The sequence below is a fragment of the Canis lupus genome, chromosome 38, assembly GCF_011100685.1.
Source record: "Canis lupus familiaris isolate Mischka breed German Shepherd chromosome 38, alternate assembly UU_Cfam_GSD_1.0, whole genome shotgun sequence".
Lineage (NCBI taxonomy): Eukaryota > Metazoa > Chordata > Mammalia > Carnivora > Canidae > Canis > Canis lupus.
In genome coordinates this window covers 2,277,566-2,301,179 of record NC_049259.1, presented here as the reverse complement: position 1 = coordinate 2,301,179, position 23,614 = coordinate 2,277,566, and the positions used below count along the sequence as shown (strand labels likewise).

General features: G+C 44.9%; 1 protein-coding gene across 1 annotated transcript in view; it reads left to right on the top strand.

Annotated features, from left to right (window-relative positions):
- The first annotated feature begins 843 nt into the window (after positions 1-843).
- Positions 844-23,614, top strand: part of DSTYK (dual serine/threonine and tyrosine protein kinase) — a 46,714-nt gene continuing 23,943 nt past the window's right edge. Inside the window, 4 exon segments of the mRNA NM_001025268.1 lie at positions 844-1,218; positions 1,220-1,244; positions 1,247-1,293; positions 19,698-20,086. Of these exon segments, the coding sequence (NP_001020439.1) occupies positions 1,002-1,218; positions 1,220-1,244; positions 1,247-1,293; positions 19,698-20,086 (678 nt within the window). The 5' untranslated portion in view covers positions 844-1,001.

The following is a 23,614-nucleotide window of genomic DNA, read 5'->3' as shown; positions in this document are numbered from 1 at the left end:
GTCTCTTCTTGAATTCGGTTGCAGGACACAATCCCGCCTGTTGGAGCAGAGGTCTGGCCCGGGTGAAAGATGGGGTCTTTCCATAGCTAGAAAGACAGGAGGGAAGAGGAGCAAGCAGGAGGCGAGAAAGAGGTGATTATTTTGTCTCCTCCATAATTGTGTCCAGGCTCCGTGGCAGTCTGTGTCCATAAGATTCTCTATTAGCAGAAGCCAAGTCAAGATAATCAGAACTGGTTTGGAAAGCTGAAAACCTCAACTTCCCCTAACCCAGCCCAGTCTGTTGACTTCCAGAAACCAATGACCTTCAGGTTCCAGCTCTTTAACGGCCCTTTCACATCCCCCCCCTTTTCCACACCTGGAGAAGGAATGTCAAGGAAAAAAAAAAAAAAAAAAAAAAGAGGACGCAATACAAACGGGGGCGGCTTCCCTATGTCTGGGGCATTTTCAGCAGATTCCCCAGTATCTCCTGTATCCGGAAAGTGAGACCCATTTAGCCATAGAGATGCTACTGGCCTCGGACTTTGTTTCCTTCCTTTTCTTGGCTATTGAAATCTTTGCTCTGATTTCAGGAAGACAGCTCACTCTCTTTCTCTCTCGTCTCTCTGCAGGGCGCGGGAGCGCGTTTTAAAACAGAGAGAGCGCGAGCACCCGAGCCGGTGAGGTTCATACGGGGAAACGGCCCCAGCCCTCGGTCTCCCCGGGTCGGAGCCGGCCCCGCGCAGACTACAAGTCCCAGGAGACCCCGCAAGGGACGGCGCGCTCTAGTGATCCTTCCGTCACTCTCCGGGGGACGGAGACAAAGGTTCCGTTGGCGGCGCGCTGCGGGTTGGTTTGCTTTCAGCGGCGGTGACGGAGGCTGCCGCCCGGCCGACTGAGGCGGGGGCGTCGGGAGCGTCGGGAGCGTCGGGGGGCGGGGGCGGGGGCGGGGCGGGCGGGAGGGAGGGAGGGCGGCGGGGCCGGCGGCCCGGGGACCCAGCCGCGCGCACGGAGCCGGCCGCGAGATGGAGGGCGACGCGCCGCAGCGGGGGAGCGAGCGCGTGTCGGGTCCCGGCCCCGGCGGCGGCGGCGGAATGATCCGCGAGCTGTGCCGGGGCTTCGGCCGCCACCGCCGCTACCTGGGCCGCCTGCGACAGAACCTGCGCGAGACCCAGAAGTTCTTCCGCGACATCAAGTGCTCGCACGGCCACGGTTGTCCCTCCCCCTCCACGGGCGGCGGCGGCGGCGGGGACGGCGGCGGGGACGGGGACGGGCGCGGCCCTGCCGGCGACGTCGCCGAGACCGGGCTGCAGGCGGGTAAGGAGGGCGGCGGCGGCGGGGACGGGCCGGAGGGTCGGCGGGGGCCAGGCCGCGCCGCTGTCCCTGCAGAGCGAGCGGCGAAGGGACACGGAGCGGGGCGGGCGGGCGGGCGGGCGGGCATCCCTCGGGCCGGGCGAGGGGCGCCCCGGGTCAGAGGGCGGTGCCCAGGCCCCCCCCCCCCCGGGGAGCAGCGGGAGTCCCTGGGGGGAGGGGGGCGCTGGGGTCGGCCGAGAGCGGCAGGCGGGGGCGCCCGCGTGGGTCGTGCGTGCGGCGCGCGTGGGGGCCGGTGCGATGCGGTTGGGGCGTCCTCCGGGTGGGGCTGGGGTCGCCCAGGCACGGCTCTGGATGCCGGGGAGTCGCCTGAGCGGTTGCTTGTGCTTATGCTGAAACAGGGAACATACAGTAGGGGAGACTCTGGGGCTGTTTTTATTTATTTTATTTTATTTTTTTTTTTGGTGCTGACACTTCTTGCCTTGAATCTCTCTGGGATGTGCTGGAGTCTCTAAAGCACTTAAAGTTCTTTTAAAATTTTTTTTAATTTTTTATTTATTTATGATAGTTAGAGAGCGGGGCAGAGACACAGGCAGAGGGAGAAGCAGGCTCCATGCACCGGGAGCCCGACGTGGGATTCGACCCCGGGTCCCTCCAGGATCGCGCCCTGGGCCAAAGGCAGGCCCCAAACCGCTGCGCCACCCTGGGATCCCTCTAAAGCACTTAAAGTCGCGCGGGGGCTTCGATCTTCCCTAATTTCTTGCTGCTTCTTCAACTGCTATTGGCGGGGAACGCGAGGGTTTGTTAAGTACTGCGTCTAATTAGGAAATAACTTAGATTGGAAGGGGGAGGGGACCGGCATCCCGTGTAGACAGGTGCCCTGGGGCCAACATAGCAAACAGGTCGGTGGGTTTAATTTAGTGACTCTCAAACGCAAGTGTGCACTAGAATGAAATTAGCATTAAAAGTGTCTTTTAGCTCTACAGATAGAGTAGGTTTTGTGGGTGGATCCTGAGAATCTACACATAAAACGCTGCTGCTGGGGATTCTCTCGCAAGTGGTCTGCAGACACGCTCCGGGAAACAAATTTAGATGCTAATAGCACATTTGAACGTGAAGCTCAGAACAGAATGAATGGTTGGACTGTTCCACGTTTTATGTTGGGTCCCCGTGTTTCCAAAGTTGCATGTCTGATATCCTAAATTTGTCCGAGACACCAGAAACGGTGATAAACATAAGATAGTAAGATTCTGATATTATCTTAAATTACATTATCCCAGTTAGTTGGGTTGGGTGTAATAAACATGGGAAGAAAGGCCTGATAGCTTTTGTGGAGCTGTGGTTTTGACATCATATGCGCAGAGATTTGCTGCTCTGAAAATGGAACTATGGAGGCTGTCAGAGAACTGGCAAGAAGGGCTAATGTTTTCAGAGATGATCCTCAGAATGTGTACTTTCACCCTCCCCCTTAGCAAAGCTTTCCAGCAGCTTCCCTGCTCCCAAGTTTTTCTTATAACTTACCTGAGAGAGTCTTTTTATTGCTGTTACTCTATAACAACTCTTTATTTTAGAATCACTACTGAAAAAAAAAAGCAAAAACAAAAACAAGAGATGGAGGTTATCAAGGCACCTGGACACGCTCTTGTTTTTTATTCCTTAAAAGCCAAGTTAAGAAAGACAAAGGTACCCTTTGTATTTTGCCTCATTGGCTTTTCTAGTTGACTGCATCATGAACTAATCTTTGCATATTGTATTTAACTCTTTTCACCCTCTGGAGCCTGTCCATCTGAAATAAAAACTAGGGTAGAGTGCAGATGACTGAACTAGGAACAATTTGATTTTTTCCCATAAAATGCTTCCATTCCTTTCAGTATGGAGAGTTTTGTCTTTGGAGGTGAAAATGAGCATTAGGGAAAATTAGTGAGGTTCGCTTACTGTGTATATTTTGGGAATGCCATGTTTCCAGTTGTTTAGGTAACTGTTAGAAAGTGGAAGCCACTCCTTAACTGACAACTAGCTCTTGTTTTACCATTTTACAGGCTGTATGTGCAAAGTCAAGTTCACTCAGAGCCTGTCTCAACTTTCTTTTGTGAATGTTTTTTTCTGAATAAGAACTCTAAGAGAACACTCAAAAAGTTTTTTAATTCCCTTTATCTAAAAAAAAAAATTAATAATAATAATTCCCTTTATCTATTTCACCCCAACCCCCCCACCTGCCTCCTCTCTGGCAAACACTAGTTCTGTTTTGTCTCTTTTTTTCTTTTGTTTCTTCAGTTCCACATGAGTAAAAGGAACAGTCAATTCCTAACCTAACAAACCTCTAGAAAGTTCTGTGTTTTTTTAAAAAAGATTTTATTTTTTTTAAGAGAGAGAGACAGAGATAGTGAAAGACAACATGAGCAGAGAGGAGAGGGAGAAACAGGCTCCTGGCTGAGCAGGGAGCCAGAAGATAAGACACGAACGAACATACGGGGCTTGGGATCCCAGAACCCTGGGATCATGACCTGAGCCAAAAGCAGATGCTTAACTAACGGAACCACCGAAGTGTCTCAAGAAAGTTTTAATCGTCATTTCAGAGTGGAAGCGTGCTTCTAGTTTGGATGTAGTGTATTTGAGCAACTGAAAATCATTAACTCCAGATTTTTATTATTTTACTTTTAACCACAAAGGAGATGGGAAGGGCCCCCAAATAATGTTTTCTTCTTAATTTTGACAGTTTCGTGTTGGAGGCAGTTTAGAGAGTATATAATGTATATGATGTTTTAGGAGCTAAAAAGTAGATTTGTAATCAAACTCTTAAAATAAGAGCAGCCTGGCCTGTACAAAGCAGAATGAATTACAAATGAAATTTCTTTAATTCCATTTCTCCTCTGCTGCCCAAATCATTGGCCTTTTCACTAGTTTAACTACAGGGTATGAGAGCCCCTTTATCTGTTAATTTTCCTCTCAGAAGCTTCAGAAGTAATGAGATAAAGGCTTTGAAAACTATTTTGAAAAAACGCAGAATGGAGTGCTACAAAGTAGCAAAGGGAAAAGTATTTTTCTTGTTTTGTGATCCAACAGATCCTTATTTGTTGCAAGGCATCATAAACATTTGAAATGAAGACATTGGAATGATCAAATGCGTCTAGTTGGAATGCTCTCTGCTGTGCTGCATTCCTTCCATCCTGTTTCCACTCCTTAGTAACTAGATGACCTTGGGCACAACTGTGCTGTGCCAGTTTCCTCATCTGGAACCCGGGATTATAACAGTAGTCTTGCCCCTAGGGTTGTTGGGAGTTGATATACTTTAACGTGTGTGCTTTAGTGTAATGCCTGCTACCGCGCTGTGTAGGTATTATAGGTAGGTCGTGTAATTCCATAGTTATTCAGTAAACATTTAAGTATCTGGTGTAGGGAACAGAGAGTCAAAAAAGACATTGGCCTTTGGTTAGTGGGAATCGGTCTTTCCCTTCTATACTTTTCTCCTAGGAAAGCAAAAAGAATTACAATTATCATCATTCCGAATGATGCACGAATGAGTGCACGAATGAGTTGTTTCTGTTGGAGAAGGGATCCAAAGACTAGGAAGACCTGAAGTCAGTCCTCTAGAAAGGTCCAGTCTAACTGCAGCCCTATATGTAGGCAGCACCTAAAGCAGAAAAATGGCAGAGAGCTAAGTAAGGTATGGTAGGTTATAGGCATTTCATGGGAGTTACAGTTCTTAGGTTTTTATAGCCCTTTGCCTTTGGTTAGTGAACAGATTTGTGTCTCTAACATTCTTTACCCTCTCTTTTTCACACCCTTATAAACTGGCTGCCAGAATTTAAAAGAAGAGGAAAAGCACTAGTGCAGCTATTGGAAGTAGACATTTTTCTTGGACTCCTTAGATGGAAATCAGAATAGGGAGTTAAGTGGCAGAGTGACATCTGGGGAAGAGACAGAAAATTGGGAGAGCGGAGATTATTTACAGCCCTGTTCCATGTGGCTGCCTTCTTTGGGGGCTCTGTGGTGGGAAGTCGGTGTGCAGGGTGAAACAGCAGGAGCCTGCAACCAGCATGCTCTCCAGTAGTTCATCCTGGTCTGTTCTTGCCCTTCAATATAATCTCTGCAGGGATGGTGCTATAACTGGTTCTTATTATTATCTCAAGCATATTGAAAACTTTTGCTTTCTCTCTCATTCTCTTCATATATGGAAGCAACAACAGTGGTCGAAAAGCGAGCACAAGCTTTGGAATCAAACCTGGGTTTCCTGTTGTAGTTTAGCCTCTTATTCACCGTGTGACTTGGGCAAGTTGCTCAATCTAGTTGAGCCTTGGGTTTCTCCTATGTGAAATGGTAGTGATATGACATGCTGTATATTGTATGATTCCATCTGTGTGAAATACCCAGAATAGGCAAGTTCATAAAGATAGAAGGCATGTTAGTGATTGCCAGCAGATGAGGAGAGAGGAAAATGCGGAGTGACTGCTAATGGGTGTGGGATTTCTTTTCGGAGAATAAAAATGTTCCAGAACTAGATTGTGGTGATGGGTGCACCACTTTGTGAATATTCGAAAAAAGACTGAATTACACACTTAAAAAGGGTGAATTGTATCTAAATACATACATACATACATACATACATACATAAAATGAGAGTGCTAATGTCTATCTCCCAAAGTTGTTGTGACATTTAGGGATGATCTACTTTAAAGCACTTAACGCAGCCATGTAGTGAGTGCTCAGTATATGCAGCTGTTACTGTGTATGTATGTAAGTTGGTGAGCACTAGATTAGGAGGTTGGAGCATGTTGGGTTGGTGGAAGAATAAGGGGATCAGAAAGAGGGAATGTGGGACAGAACAGTTTTGAGCTGGAGCCAGATACAGTCCCACGTCTCTAAACTCCCCATCTAGTCCTGCTTTTGTGACTCCTTCCTTGTTCATTTCTGACCTGGCCATGAGAATATAAAATGCACCCTGGCAGTGAAGAGATTTTGTTACGAATGAGTTGTAGCCCAGGCTCCATAGCTTGCCATGGAGCCGTAATTGACTTAAGTGGGAGACGTTATCTGATTGAATTGAGTATAATGTGACACTACCTACCCTAGCCTCCTATTCCAATTTCCAGTCCCTGACATTTAAGGTACCCGGCCCCTCTGTGCAGATTTTGCTACCTCCCCTTCCCTGCTAAGAGCCTGGGAGGAAGTAGCCTCCCCCAAACACAGTGGCTCTTTGCACCTTTCCCCTTTATAGCCTCTCCCTTCCTAATCATCCCTTCTAGGGATAATCTGTTTCCGTGGCCCAGGGCAGCCCACTATGAAAAGGCTTGGATAATTCTGCATGCCTTTAAAAGAAAAGACATACAGAAGCCTGGGTGGCTCAGCACCTGCCTTCGCCCCCGGGCGTGAGAAAAAAAATAGGAAAGAAAAGACATAATTACCTTTAAGATTTGCCATATATGAAAAAAAAAAAAAAAGATTTGCCATATATGGGCGGCCCCGGGTGGCTCAGCGGTTGTGCCACCTTCAGCCCAGGGCCTGATCCTGGAGTCCCAGGATCGAGTCCCACGTCGGGCTCCATGCATGGAGCCTGTTTCTCCCTCTGCCTGTGTCTCTGCCTCTCTCTGTATGTATCTCATTAATAAATAAATAAAATCTAAAAAAAAAAAAAAGATTTGCCATATGTGTAGTTTAGTCTGAAATGTCATCACTGATTTCAATACTTAGTTTTTCAGCCTTCAAGTGGTTTTAAGGAAAGCATGGATTTTTTTTTAAAAGATTTTATTTATTTATTCATGAGAGGCAGAGAGAGAGAGAGAGAGAGAGAGAGAAAGAGGCAGAGACACAGGCAGAGGGAGAAGCAGGCTCCATGCTGGAAACCTGACGTGGGACCAGATCCTGGGTCTCCAGGATCACACCCTGGGCTGAAGGCAGCGCTAAACTGCTGAGCCACCCGGGCTGCCCAAAAGCATGGATTTAAACAAAAATCCACTCTGGTATGTATGTATGTATGTATGTATTTATTTATTTATTTATTTTTTAAGACTTTTATTTATGCATGAGAGCCATAGCGAGAGAGAGAGAGAGAGAGAGAGAGAGAGAGAGAGGCAGAGACACAAGCAGAGGGAGAAGCAGGCTCCATGCAGGGAAGCCCGATGTGGGACTCGATCCCAGGTCTCCAGGATCAGGCCCTGGGCTGAAGGTGGCGCTAAACCACTGAGCCACTGGGGCTGCCCCACTCTGGTCTTTACATTTTGTTTTGCTCTGTCCACTTTCCAACACCTCTTTTTATTTCTGTATGCTTCTGTTCTCCATCTCACTTCCTACATTAAATGTACTTCTCAAAAACAGTCTCTTGAAAATAAAACCTCAAAAAAATATGCCATCAAGGTAAAGGGAAATATGAATTTCACCTTGAACCTTTTGTTCAATTTCTGTAGGTTCTGTATGTTGTTTCGTTTGTATGAATGCTATGCATATATTTGTTTTATCCTGCCTACTAGATTGTGAACCCCTAAGAGTAAAGACTCTTTTATTCATCTTTGTATCCCCTGCAATGCCTGCCTACATAGAGCTTTATATTTAGTAGGTAAATAAATACCTGTTAAATTATTTCCATGGCCGGTAGATCTTGGGGTGATGTTTTTTTCCACTTCAGAAGGACATTTCCTCCCCATATAAGATAGGGATTTTTGTAGATTTACCTGCCTTTTACTAGCTGGACCTCTAAAAAAGAAGAGTGATGCATTTGAGAGATGACTGATTAGGCTGGGTTGCATTCTGTGCAGATACCCAAATGATTTTCATGCCCCAAAGAATAAGTTGCATGTGATCCCAGTGTGCCAGAGCTTCTCTATGATATGGGAAGTTAAATCCTTAATATTCATTCACTCAACAGATCTTTATTAATGCCTAATTCAGTACTGGGTCCAGGATACACAGTGGTGAACCACTGTCCTACTAAGTGATAATATTCCAAGTTGATGTTACAGAAGGAAGGATTAGTGTTTTGTCATGTTCCCTCTAGAGGATTTTTTTTACAAATTGATTATTTACTTAACTATTAGCTGTCTTTGAGGGCATGAGATAGGCATATGGGAAGTTGTCAGATGAAATGACATTGACAGGAAAAGGAGTTGAGTACTAACTTTCTGACAGAGTTCAGGAAAATTAGCCCCCATCTGTCTTTGATGGAGTAATTGTAATTGTCTTGTTTGTATGGCTCAAAAGCAGAAAGCAATCACGAAGGTTAGAGCGGCTTCCATCTTCATATCTTTTCTCAGAGCTTACTCAGAGGGAAGCTGGCATGAAGAACATGAGTGTGTGGGTATGTATGGTTTTCTCCCTAACAGTCTTAAGACCTAAGGTGAGTTTGCTTCTTATGTTTTGTAGGAAAATAGTTCACCTCTAGGGATGAAGGGTTTTGCTTCCTGCACCATGCAGGGAGTCTGGTGGTGGTATACCTAGCAAGGGTGGAGAGGGTGAGTCCACGTGGGAGATGCAGGTTTTCTTTCTTGGCTCTCCAAAAGGTCTGCCTGGAGTCCCTCATAGGACTTAGTCCAGTCTAAGTCTAGGCTACTCCTTGCTTGAAAACAGATTCAGTTCTTTCCCAGAGGAGGATCGTGGAATCTAATACCTGAACAGAGAATAGCTGAAGCCGTGGTGGAGATCCGTGCCCCTTGCTCAGAGCCATCAGCCAGCCTCTCTGAGAAAGTCCCCTTAGAAGTGCTACTCCTCCAAAGCCTAAACCAGAACTCTCTAAAAGAAAGTTGATCAGAGCATGGAGACTCCTTAGTATCGCCTGTGGGCCCCTGGTTGGAGTGCCCATCACGTGCAGTGCCTTTCTGTGTCTTCTTTAGGGGTTGGCTGTATTCCCCAGCCTTGTGCCATGCTGCTGTGGGAACCTTTTGACCACAATTCTCTTTGGAGTTGGGCTTTGTAATGTGCTTCCGTTCCCTGGGGTGGTGTTCTCTGGGCAGGAAGATGGGAAGTAGGACTTGAGGATTGTTTTGCTTTTCACTTGTCTAACTAATAATGCCTCAAAACTATCCCAAAGAATGATGATAGGTTATGTATTCATAAAAGCTTTTGATTAAAAACACATACACAAAACTCACACTTGTTTTTTAAAAATGCTTTTATCCCATTCTTTATTTAGATGTAAAAAAAACCCCAGACAAACCCAAGTCCAACTTTAGCTTCATCAGATTAAGAACTTTAGTGCCTTATTTATGCTGGACATATTTTATGGTGTTTTTTACCCTTTCCAGTTGATGTGATAGGGAGAGAATTACATTTCCCAGGATTTTTTTTTTTTTTTTTTTTTAATCACGCCAAACTTTCCAAAGCAAAGACTAAGGGCCTGTCATAAATGCAGCTAGAGGGATCCCTGGGTGGCGCAGCGGTTTGGCGCCTGCCTTTGGCCCAGGGCGCGATCCTGGAGACCCGGGATCGAATCCCACATCGGGCTCCCGGTGCATGGAGCCTGCTTCTCCCTCTGCCTGTGTCTCTGCCTCTCTCTCTCTCTGTGACTATCATGAATAAATAAATAAAATCTTTAAAAAAAAAAATGCAGCTAGATTCAAGACTGATTTGAATAAAAGCTCACAGGCACCTGGGTGGCTCAGTGGTTGAGCCATCTGCCTTCGGCTCAGGTCATAATCCTGGGGTCCTGGGATCAAGTCCTGCATTGGGCTCCCCTTGGGGAACCCTGCTTCTCCCCCTGCCTATGTCTCTGCCTCTCTCCTTGTCTCTCATGAATGAATACATAAAATATTTTTTAAAATATTTTTAAAAATGAATAAAAGCTCACTATTTAAATTAGAGGGACGGTGTCTGAGCCAATATGGAGTGTATTTTTAAAAATATTCTGTACAACATACTGTAGCCTTAACTTTTTAAAGATTAATTTATTTGAAAAAAAAAGATTAATTTATTTGAGAGAGAATCCTCAGCAGGCTCCCCCACTGAGGCACAGAGCCTGAAGGAACTGGATCCTAGGACTCTTGAGAGCATGACCTGACCAGAAACTGAGAGTAGGAGGTTCAACTGGTTGAGTCACTCAGGCCCCCCACCCAACCTTTTTTAAAGGTTTATTTACTTAGAGAGCCAGGGGGAAGGGCAGGGGGAAAGGAAGAGAGAATCTCTAGCAGAGACTCCCTGCTGAGAATGAAGCCCTATGGGAGGGCTCAATCCTATGACCCTGAGATCATGACCTGACCCAAAACCAAGGGCCAGGTGTGCAACCTCTTGAGCGACCCAGGCAGCCCTAGCCTTAACTTATAATATGGAGATATATATGTGCAAGGGGGAATGTAGAGGGGAAACAGCCAGTAGGAGAAAAGTAATTTACTCTTTGGGCATATGAGACCCCCCTGGGGGAACCTGTTTCAGTTTCTCCTGAGGGAGTGATTGGCTTGTTCTGCTGCCTCTTATTCCATGGAAAGAAATGGAGGAGTTCTGCTACCTCAACTTGGAAACATGTTTTCCTTTCCATCCTTGGAAACTATAGGATACAAGTAGTTAGATAGTAAGGAGGCTTGTCCTTCAGAAGAGGTGGAGATATGTTTCCTACTGCTGAGTGATCAGAAGGGACCTCTGCAAGCAGTGTGAAGTCATGCTGCTTCTGGTGGTTTCTTGTTCAAGGAACGGGATGGTTATAGGTAACTTTTAGCATTGGAGCTAAGAGTTCGTCTGTATCGCTTAGCCCTTGAAGATTTAACATCCCTGGAGGTGTTAAGCTTGATCACTGGTTGTGTTAGTGTCCTCTAGGTCTCTCCACCTTAAAGTCACCTTTTTTTTTTCCCCTTTGCAGTTGATTAGTCTTTTGTGGGAGGTGTTCTAAGATTTCACTGAGAATCCTGTTCCTGAAAACAACTCCTTCCACTAGACCTTAGCACCCATTGACAACTCCCACTTGGCTTAGTGAGGTTTTCATATCCGTTGTCCCTTCTGTATTTCTTAATTGGTATTCTGTGGTAAGGAAGGGTTTTCCTTTTCCCTTTTTTGTTTTTAAAGATTTTATTTATTTATTTGAAAAAGCACACAAGTGGTGGGGGGAGGGGCAGAGGGCGAGGGAGAAGCAGACTCTCCGTTGAGCAGGGAGCCTGATGGATACATGGGTTGATCCCAGGACCCTGAGATCATGACCTGAATTGAAGCAGATGCTTTACCAACTGAGCAACCCAGGTGCCTCTTCCCACCCTTTCCTTTTTTGCTTAGCAGTTTATACCAGTGTGGACTTGTGAATTTTTTCAGTGAATTATAATCCCTTGCTATCATTTAAGAGAATGTTATGCCTAATTGTCCCTGATTTGGTCAGTGAGCTCCACTCTGAGCTGGTTCCTGTGTCCTTTTGACCCATTCCCATCATGGAATCATTCGTAATGGTTACTAGGTATCAGAGGCTACCTCCCAAATGACAGACGCTAAGCCCTCTGTGAAGCTTGGGGTTGGCTTCCTTGGAGGAGCTGCTTCCATCTCTGCATCCCATAAGCTACAGCTGCCCGCTGCCTTTCTGTTCCCTCTGTAGCATGACCAGCTGAGTTTTGCCCAGAAGGGAACTTGTCAGCAGGCTGCTGAGTGTGGGCTCTTCATTTCAGGGCTCCCATGGTATATAAGCTTCTGGGGGTGGTGGCCATCTCTCTCTTCAGATTCCAGGACAATCTACTTCTTAAAAACTCTTAGAGACCTTTACATGGCCTCCAGGTAGGAAAACTTACTGACATTTCTGCCAGCTTGACTTTTCAGCTTTCACCAAGAGTTTAGGCTACTTGAGAACATCTCAATCTCTAACCTCCAAAAACCATTCCCTTCTACCACAATGTCCTTGTACTGCTTGGATCTGAGGATCCTGAAAACCAGACTATTTGGGTATGTTTTCCTTAAATTCTCCTGGGCTCCTAATGTCTCCTCTGTAATTCAGAATCTTGTAAATTGGGCTGACGGTCAGAGCTTGCTTGGGAATGATAAATAAATGTTTCATGGCAGAGTCCGTTCTCGCAGCTCCTGGGATTTTTGTAGCTCAGTACTTTGAAGCTTGTAATAGAATTGATGGTAGTAGAAAAACTGTGACATTCATTTCTCAATTTAGGAGTTTGTCCTTTTCTTTACTCTTGGCACATGTAGTTTGTAAGAAATAAAAATGTCTCACTGCTTATTTGTGGAAATGCATATTTGTGTCACTGATAACTTGAGCGAGTTATTAAATTCTCCCATAAAATCCTGTATATGTTACTCCCTTTCCAAGAGGACTACAAGTTCACTGTTAAAAGCAAGGTAAACAAACTGGACCCAGTGGAGGGAAATCTTCAGGTGCCAGGAACAAGGCTGGCAGAAGTAACTATTGGGACCCTGAACTGCCTGTGAGTGGTCATAGTATGAGAAGACCAAGGTAGAGTCCCATTCACCTACTCCATGTCAGGCCTTCCCAACCTTGGCCATGGATTGCACCCACCCTGGCCCTCACCTCTCCAGTGTGTATTAGTGATGGGAATGGAAAACAGGCAAGGAGCATGCATGGACATGGATCCATTGTCATTACTCCGAAAACAATTTATTTTATTTAAATATTTTATTTATTCATGAGAGACACACAGAGAGAGGCAGAGACACAGGCAGAGGGAGAAGCAGGCTCCATGCAGGGAGCCCAATGTGGGACTTGATCCTGGAACTCCAGGATCATGCTCTGAGCTGAAGGCAGACATTCAACCACTGAGCCATCCAGGTGTCCCCACTCCAGAAACAATTTAAATAAAGTACCTATCCAAATGGGTCACTAGAGACATCAAAAGGTCATTAGCATTTCTTCCCTCCAGTTCTTCCTGTTTATAATAGTCTTAACCTCAAATGCAAAGGATAAAGAGAAGCATGAAAAATGTATCTCTGAAAATATATTTTTATTTTTATTTTTTTAGAGATTTACTATTATTTTAGGGATACCTGGGTGGCTCAGTGGTTGAGCATCTGCCTTCGGCTCAGGGAGTGATCCTGGAGTTCCAGGATCGAGTCCCACATCAGGCTCCTTGCATGGAGCCTGCTTCTCCCTCTGCCTGTGTCTCTGCCTGTCTCTGTGTGTCTCTCATGGATAAATAAATAAAATCTTTAAAAAAAATAAAGATTTACTATTATTTTAGAGCAAGTATACAGTGATGGGGGGGAGGGGCAAAGGGAGCCTGAGAAGGGGAATCTCAAGCAGACCCTGTGTTGAGTGTGGAGCCCAAAATGTGGCTTGATCCCATGACCCTGAGATCATGACCTAAGCTGAAATCAAGAAATTGATGCTCAACTGACCAAACCACCCAGGTGCCCCACCCCCCTCCTTTTTTTTTATTTTTTTATTTTTTTAGAAAAGGGACTCTAGAGATCTTAGGCAGAATAACAACTTTGTTTAAAAATGTGCACCAGCTAGTGTGCTTTTTCCCCCCAGGCTTTATTTATTCCTCGTGATTTTAAGAGCTTTTTTTTTTTTTTTTTTTTTTGAGATTTTATTTATTTATTTATGAGAGACACACAGAGAGAGGGTGCAGAAACACAGGCAGAGGGAGAAGCAGTCTCCCCGTGGGGAGCCTCATGCTGGACTCAATCCCAGGACCTTAGGATCGTGTCCTGAGCCGAAGGCAGACGCTCAACCACTGAGCCACCAGTGCCCTTGAGAGGGTCTGTATGAAACTTGACCGTTTTAATAGAGACTGCCAGTCTGCTTTATTTATTTATTTATTTTAAAGGTTTCATATACTTGTTTGAGAGAGAGATAGCAGAGCAAGAGAGAACGCGAGGGAAGGACAGGGGGAGAGGAAGAGGCAGACTCCCTGCCCAGCTCAATCCCAGGACCCCAAGATTACAGCCCAGGCGGAAGACATATACTTAACCAACTGAGCCACCCAGGCACCTCTATCAGTCTGCTTTAGATTGGGTTCCTGGGGCACCTGGGTGGCAGTACACACTCTCAAGTAAATAAATCTCTAAAAAAATAAAAATAAATTGGGGTCCTGCAATCACCAAATTATATTTGTTTCCTAATTAGGAAAAATGTGGTAGTGAGTGTAGGGGAGGAAAAGTTTCTCTGTCTTTTTGGAGTCTCCAGCCGGGCCTAAGAATTAAACTGGTGTAAGCAGGTACACAAGAGAAAAGCATTTGTGTTTTATTACGTTTTACATGTACATGGAGTCCCCACAAGAGATGAAGGACTCAAAGAAGCAGAGCTGAACATTTACATAATGAATTTTTTTTTAGATTTTATTTTATTTTTTTTTAGATTTTGTTTATTTATTCATCAGAGACACAGAGAGAGGCAGAGACACAGGCAGAGGGAGAAGCGGGCTCCCTGCAGGGAGCCCCATGTGGGACTGGATTTCAGGACCCAAGGATCACACCCTGAGCCAGAGGCAGATGCTCAACCACCCAGGGGCCCCTGCAAACTGAATTGGACAAAGAGAAGTAAATTATGAAAATGTGACAAGACACAGTGGGTTGGGCTAGGGCAGTTAGTGGTGGAAAAGTAACTAGGAAGATAAGGGTTAGTTTAACAAGACTTATTTGTTCTGATTTTTCTTGGCCTCGACTCCAGGTCTCTGTAGATAAGAATGTTGCTTTCCTTCTGGTGTAGGGAGTTCATCATCCGATGGGGGTTTTATCTCCTGCTTTCAGGAAGAAAAAGGGGAAGTCAGAGGGCTCTTCTTACAATGCTGTGTGTCAAGTGAGCCTTTGGGCCACCCTTCATGGCCGCTGTTGACCACCACGTATTTTTATTTTTAAAATATTTTATTTATTTATTCATGAGAGACGCAGAGAGAGAGGCAGAGGCAGAGGGAGAAGCAAGCTCCACGCTGGGAGCCCAATGTGGGACTTGATGTCAGGTCTCCAGGATCACGCCCTGGGCTGAAGGCGGTGCTAAACCGCTGAGCCATCCGGGCTGCCCGACCACCACATATTGAGCTGGCCCCTGACACCTAGGTCCAGCGCTTATACCGTCCTGTGCTCCAGTCTCTTATCTGCTTAGATAAATGAGAAACATGGGCTCTGTTTCGTTTTGTTTTTTAAACTACTGGCTCCTCATCTGTAAATGGGGATAATAATAGTCCTTGTCTGGTAGAATTGCATTAAATGAGATGAGGCAAATAGAGACTGTTACTTAGAAATGACTTAGTAAATGTTACCGGGGGGAGGGCAGTACCGGGGGGAGGGCAGTACGTTTTCCTTTGCCCTTCTTGGTTCTTGGCCAAGACACCCCTGTGATAAAAAGACACATTCACAGGAGAAAAACAAACAAGTTTAATAATGTGTATACCTCCTGTATGCCTGTTTTTCCTCCGGGAGAAATTCCAAAAAGACCCTATGCCACCACCTTAAACATTTCCAGCTAAAGACAAAGATATTGGGGCTGGGCGGGGGGTCAGTTATGGGAGGTTACCAGGAGGAACACTGTGAAAAGGGTAAACGTTATGAGTTAAGATAAGGGTCTCTAGAGATTTAGACTGGTCTTTCTCTTCCTGGTACAGAAAGGGAGACACTCTTGCAATGGAGAGTCCTCAGTTTACTACTATAAGTGTAAAAGGGTAACTTGTGCTCAGTTTTCAGAGTTTCATCTGTGTCTGCTGTTCGTTTAAAAACAACCAGCTTAAAATGACCTGCCAAAGAGACTTATCTTGGGTTGGTATATATGGCTCCCCTTTGTGATTAAAAAGAAATAAAACGGGTTGCTGCTATAGTTGATTTTCTCCTCCCCCTTCTAGTTAGAAACCTCTGTTTAGAAGTAACCCTGATCAAAATGATCTGTATTTAAGAAGCATCAAGGGAAAAAAAAAAAAAGAGCCTTGGCTTGCACGTTAGATAACTTGAGTTGAATTTTCCTGCAGCTAGAGCTGGCAGGGTTAATGTGCTCCAGCTGAGAAGCCCTGCTGGTCCCTTCTGGCAGCCCCAGATGCAGATACTGTTATATTAATTACAAAAGAAAACCCGATTAACTCGGAAGTCCTTAAACTATCTGTGAGGCAGCTGCTCCAGCTCTGAAGCAGGTTTTCTTCCTCCCTCCTACTGTCAGGCCACAGTTTGGAATCTCTTCTTTATAGAGCTGCTGAAACTGCACTTCTCCGTAGGTCCTCAGAGCCCCTGGTTAGTTCAGTCAACTTTTTGATCTGTTGTTATAGTAGTCCAGGGAGAGCTAGCATGATTAAATTCACAGATAATTTAAGATAAAAACAACCAGCCCAACCATCCGTCCCCCTCAATGGTTTTTCTTGCACCAGTTAAAACCTGATGGCGTCCTGGAATTTTAGAACTGGAAAGGATGTTAAAGATGATGTCATGCACCTCCCTGAGTTCACGGATGAGAAAATCCAAGGCCAAGAAAATTCGAATGAATTGGCAAAGTCACAGAGCTAGTGAGCAGTGGAGCCTGGGATTCACAATCTGCCCTTTTCTTCCTCATGCTTTTTCTCTTGCATGCTTTGCTCCTCCCTCCTGGACCATTTGCCTGGGAGAGGCAGGGAGGGAAACGATCTAGTGTTGACTATTTCTGTTTGTGCCCTTATTCAAATCTGGTAGACCTATGCCAGAGATCTAAAAGTGGAAAAGCTAACGATTAGTGGTGGAAGCGAAGAGCTTGAATAGTGACATACTGAAAAATGATGGCAATACCCATATTGCAGATTTTCTTCAGTCCACTATTTGCATGAAGAACCCCAGTGGAATGCATGGAAATGAAAATTAAAACTGGGCTCAGCACCAGCCCCCTCTCCCATGGTCCTGGTCTATGGTGGTTTATTTGTAGTAGCTGTTTTTGTCACGACAGATGGCGGGGGAGGGTGATCGTTTGGGTCAGATGATTAATGGGGTGTGTCTCCTGTGGTTTTGGCTGATGCAGCATGTTTTACTAGCTTTCCTATAGTTGACATTTTGTCCCAGAGGTTTTGTGATCTCACCCTCCGGTCCTGTAAAATGATGAGCTGGTGTTAGTTCTATGTGACCCACTCTTCACGTTCATTTTAGCTTCTTTTAAAAATTATATATCAACTTATGTTGTAGGAGTTATGAAGGTCGTCAGTGTGGGCTTATTATACCTGGGCACCTCTCTGAGCATCTGAGCGGCACTGGAAAAAGAGGAAGGGATAAGAAAGGATGGCTGAAAGTGATTCTATCTGGTGAATCTACCTTGCTCACAGCTCACGCTGACACCATTGTAGTTAAATTCTTTGAGGTGAACGGAGAGGTCCTATTCTGTTGTCCACGTCCATTCTGTGTTGAGATGAAGGTTTTTGGGAATGACCATTGCCCCTGGACCTTTCTGAGTACTTAGTGGAACTACTTATAGCTTTCAATAGATAATTCTCCACAGTAAATGAGTTCTTACATAGAACAAACAAGTGCATAACTTGAGTACTTACTAAGTGTCAGTCACTGTGTTAGGTGTTGAGGATACAGAGAAAAGTATGATGGTTCTTCCTGCTTTCGATCATTATAAATGGATAACTAGAATAGACTCTGGTAAGTGTTGTTTAGTTGTGAACAAGATATGAAGGGACTCAGGACTAGCCCATTGCTACTTGCTCAGTGGCCACACAAGCAATTGGCTACATCCCCTTGCTTTTATTTATTTATTTTAGAGATTTTATTTAAATAAACTATGCACTGAATATAGGGTTTGAACTCACAACCCCAAGATCAAGAGTTGCATGCTCTGCTGACTGAGCCAGCCAGACACCCCTGTCCCCTTGGTTTTATTTTATTTTATTTTTTTTATTTAGAGAGAGAGAGAGGCAGAGACACAGGAGGGGGGAGAAGCAGGCTCCATGCCAGGAGCCTGATGCAGGACTTGTTCCCGGGACTCCAGGATCGCGCCCCGGGCCAAAGGAAGGCGCCAAACCGCCGAGCCATCCGGGGATCCCTGTCCCCTTGGTTTTAGATTGTGGGTCAAAGATTAGACCAGTGGTCTGGTGTGTTACTCTTGTGGTTGGTAAATGCCTTGAATACAATTAGGCACTCTGTTACCATTCCTTGCCTTTTCAAAGGAACTGGTCTCTTTCCCAGAAGAGTCGATTTCCTTGTCTTGGTATCCTGATGTACATAAGCAGGCCAGGTGATGGACTTACAGACAGGCATGAAAGGACAGGCTTAATGTAATGCATGGAGGGGTTTGGGTGAAAGCAAAACCTTCTTGAAACCTTTTGGTGGTGCCATTTGTGGAAAAGAAGGAGGTGTTTGAGGATTTGTAACAGGATAGATAGATACAAACTGGAGTAGAAGAGCCTCTTAATTAAATCAGACCTCCCAAATAGGGTATGGATAGTTTAACAGCTCAGGGCAAAGTGATGAAAATGAATACTTTTCATTTGGTGCTACACCAAGTTTCTTTCTTTTCTTTTTTTTTTTTTTTACACCAAGTTTCAGTAAGGTTCTATTTGGCCCAGAGATAGGCTTCTTACAGCCTAAGAATCCTGTGTCTGTGTCTTCATGAATAAACACAGGGGTTGCCTGAATCACACACAGGAGTGGCCCCTGAACCAAATAAGTGCCTCTGAACCAAATGATTGCATTCAGAATCTGACACTTTCAGGTCAATGCGTTCCTGGTTCCTTTTCCCAGACAGCAGTTTCTCCTACTTTAGGAGGCTTTGTCTTCTCTCTTGAACACCATTTAATGTGTTTGTGGAAGCTCGCCATTTAGATGAACGTGGTTACCCTAAGTGGATGTTTCTGAGCTAGATCATGTTCTTCCTCGATTTACCTGGATTTTCCCCTAACAGGCAGTTCCTCCCTTTGTCTTAACTCAGTAGGACATGGCAGCTGGGATGCTGTCACCAGCTATTAGAGATATGAACTGGAAAAGATTCTGGAAATAATGCAAACTCAAGTAACATTGTATCTTGATGTATGTATATGTAAAGATTTGTTCTCACACACATACCTAGGAAAGATTAGCTCACACATTTAGTTATAAAAGATGTCATAAATGAGGAAAGTAACCAGCTAAAACTGCAGATGGTAGAGACATATAAAGGAGCCTTCTATGTTCAAGTGTTAGGTCTTCTGTCACGAAGGTTTTCATTTTGACATCTTTAGATATGGTTTCTCCTTGGATTCACGTCCTAGTTAGTGGAGTCTTTAGTGGCCCTGTCTGTTTAAGGACCTCATGATTGTAATGGAGTCCTTGTGTACGTGGGCTGGTCATTCACTGGATGAAAAAGGAGCGGGGAGGGATCAGGTCACTGACAACTTTCTAGGTAGAGACAGTTGCTCTGGGGACAAGTCAGGAAGGGGACTTCTTTTTGATATTTGAGGAGTCTTTCTGACCAAGATGTTTTCCTGATGTCTCCTCCAACCAAGAGCTCTCTAGAAATTTCTAACCTGGGGCCCTGCCATCCTGACTGGGTCTCTGGAAGAGTCTCCGTCTACCCCTCCTCACTGTCTCTCTGTACTCCTTTTTCCTTCTCCATCCTCCCCTTCCCCAACCAGGCCAGCTGAGCTGCATTGCCTTCCCACCTAAGGAAGAGAAGTACCTCCAGCAGATTGTGGACTGCCTTCCCTGCATCTTGATCCTCGGCCAGGATTGTAATGTCAAGTGCCAGCTGTTGAACCTGCTGTTGGGGGTGCAGGTGCTTCCCACCACCAGGCTGGGCAGTGAGGAGAACTGTAAGCTTCGACGCCTCCGCTTCACCTATGGGACTCAGACTCGGGTCAGCCTGGCACTCCCCGGCCAGTATGAACTAGTTCACACGTTAGTTGCTCACCAGGGCAACTGGGACACCATCCCTGAGGAGGATTTGGAGGTCCAAGAGGACAGTGAGGACGCTGCCCATGTTTTAGCTGAACTGGAGGTGACGATGCACCACGCTCTCTTACAGGTACCAGTCTCGGATTTATACAACAATTGCTCACATATGTACCAGCTTTTCCTGATTTGAGCTTTCTCACAGAGTGATTTGGCAATATATAGTCTGGGCTCTGAGCATTAGCTGATGGAGCACATAATCTAGGAAGTTGAAAAACAGACAAGGCCTGAACGCAGCAGGACTCTAAGCTATTCACTTATCTCCTTGCCCCCTTATCTCCCTTTCTACAATAGAAGGAATGTGCTGCTTGCATCTTGACAGGCTTTTACAGAGTAATTATGATCAGAACCAGAAATCCTTTTTCATTTCTCAGCAGGAAGGCATTGCTAGAATTGTCTACAGCCATCCCTGTCTGAAAGGAATGGTAAGATGGTGGATTATTCATGCTCCTAATCAAGTTGAGACCAAGTAAAGAATTCTGTGAGTTTTTCCTTAGATCTAGCCATTATTTACTAAGTGGGACAGATCATATCTCCTACTTCCTAAGGAATTGGAGAACCTGGGGACAGATCTGGCTCAGTGTAAGGAGATAGGGAGATCCTATCATCTTAAAGGATATCTTCTTGACTTCTCTCTTGAAGTAAACTCCTAAGAGAGAGCACAGCTCTTGTGGTGTCTTCTAAGAGATCATATCGACTAGTATTCATATCTCCGCTTACGAAGGATTCAACTCTTGTGCTAGGCTTCCTCTCCTCTACAGCTGGGGTCGGGCTATGTGATTAGACTGAGTGGGGATCAGCAAAGAATGTGACTATATCGGGTCAGGAGTGGGTAAGATGAAAAGAATGCAGACTTGCTCAGAACAGAGTCCCATCACCTTGATTAGCTGTGCCAGGAAGGAAGGGCTAGGTTAACAGGACTAGGAAATTTTGTTTCTTCTTTCTTACAACCTCTGCACCTACCCCTGTTCTAAAAAGCCTGATCTCCCAGTCAATGAATGAGTCCTTTGGTTGTGGCCACGGCCTCTGACACTCTAGAACTAGAAACTGTCATCTCATTTCCTTCCAGAGACCAGATTTCTTTTATCTTGATAAATGCTAGAGGGGCTATTTACACAAGCCAGCATTTTCTTGGAGCAGAGTTTCAGTGGTACTTTCCTCCGTTTTCAGAGTGAGAGCTCATACTCCTGAAGTCCAGGATGCTGAGAGGGTTCTTGCATAACGCTGACAAATAGCTCTGACAGTAATCCTTGTTTTTTGACTGAGGCTGCTGGGTTCGCTATGAACTTCTTTGTAGTTAGTAAGTATTTAAGCCATACACAATCTCTCTGACATACTGGTCCAATCTGGTTCCTTCAGGTTCCAATGGCTTTCAGACTTTTCTAGAGTTTCTTTCCCTGGGGTCACCTGGCTGGCTCAGTTGGGAGAGCATGATCTTGATCTTGGAGTTGTAAGTTTGAGCCCCACATTGGGTGTAGAGGTTACTTTAAAAAATTTATATATATATATGTGTGTGTGTGTGTGTGGTGTGTGTATTTATATATATATATATGTATATATGTATATGTACATATGATTTTATTCAGTGTAAGAAATAATATTTTCTAACAGGATCTAGTACGTATATACAATATACATTAAAATAACATTTCAGGGATCCCTGGGTGGCGCAGTGGTTTGGTGCCTGCCTTTGGCCCAGGGCGCGATCCTGGAGACCTGGGATCGAATCCCACGTCAGGCTCCCGGTGCATGGAGCCTGCTTCTCCCTCTGCCTATGTCTCTGCCTCTCTCTCTCTCTCTCTCTGTGTGACTATCATAAATAAATAAAAATTTAAAAAAGTAACATTTCATGAAATGATACTTTTACTTTTTATAAAACACACTATTGTCTGTTTTATTTGATTTCATTTTTAAAAAATGATCGTAGCTGCTACATTCTGTGTTACTGCTTAAAAAACACTGTTAGTAGCTTTCCTGACTGCTTGCTATAGGTTGGGTGGTGGTTCTTCCTGTTCTTGCCTTTTAAAAAACAATCTTGGAATGTGAACAAAGCCATGTGCAGGAGAAGCACATCACTTGATTGATTTCTCTGGGTCCCTTCATTTTATTGGTTTTAATTTTTAATGCTCATTTACTTTTGTTCCATGAATTGAGGCAATTGGAGCAAGTGCAAGGCAGGAGAAGGAGAGCCGTTCCCCAGGCGCACATCTGAGCACACAGCTCACCAGGGAGAGCTCCCCTGGCCTGCTCCTGATGTGTGTGAAGCACTGCACTGAGCTTCTGGTTGAGGAGGCTACTTGGTTGGGAAGTCAGTATACCAGATCAGCTTTCTCTCTGTACAGCTGAAATACATATTTTATTTCTTGAGGAATATTCTTCTCTTGTCTTGAGGAATTCTCTAGCCTCTTATGTTCTGTTTCATGTGGTTTTTGAGACTTCCTTAGCCAGTATTTCTCCGCATCTGCTTTATTCTCCAGTGGTTTTGATGTAGAAATAGCAACGGGCCCCAACGGTTCTAAGTTTGGAACCCCTTGATGCCAGGCCTCAGGGAAACCTGAGTAGCCTTTGTGGAGCTCAGGCCCTGCTCTCCCACTACAGTTGGGCTCCTGTCTTCATTACACTCATGGACCTCAGTGCTGGGGGCTCACAGCCGGGGGCTCTTCCTAGCTAATCTTGAAGATTTTTGTGTCAGTGAAAAAGATCTTTTTGTTTAATTCCAGCTATATTTAGGACCAGTGAGATAGCTCTAAACAGACATTGCATTTGGTTTGCAAAGAGGGTGGTAAAGAAAGGAAAACTTAGCTCAAGGAAACCAAGACTGAATTAGGGGAAATGAGATGTTCATTTTCAACTGTCAGATTATCAAAGCAGAGTTTCCCACTACCCCCTTATACAATGGTCATTCTTTTGATACGGTGCTTTAAAGTCCTCATAAATTAGCCAGTTTCAGTGTGTTCCAGAATAGTCTAACCCATGTGGACCCACAGTGCTCGGTATTCCCAGCTTTTTAGCTCTGGGTCTCCTGAGATTTTCAGTTCATAATTCAACAGCAGAGGAACACCATCACACTGTTAGTTTCTGTAACCTCATTTCATGTGGAAACATAGTAATTTTCCAACTGGCAGCACATTTCACCATTGACCAGACTTACTAGGTGTGTCTCCACATATATACTTCCCCTACCCCCTTCCTGGCATGTTTACTACCACCCCTTCCTAAGAGTCCAGTGGAACACGAGTGTCTGCTTTAAGTTGCCTCAGTCTGATATGTGTGTGTGTGTGTGTGTGTATTTTTCCCATGAACACCCATAAGAAAAGGGAGTATCAAGGAGCTGAGATGATGAAACGTTCGCAGTGTGAGGGGGCACTCCTGTAGCCTGCCTGTGGTGTTTCACTTGTGTTAACTTACAGAGCTGTCAGTTGTTCTGCTGGCCTGTTTATCTCCACCCTTTGGACAGATGTACATGTCACCTGGCAGCCAGACTGCCACATGCTGACATGATTCTTTGCTCAGAATGATGTCTGATGGGGTATCTTTGAGGAAACTGAGGTAGACTGTCATGTTTGCAAGTAAGTCTGATGACTTGCAAGTAAATTTTATT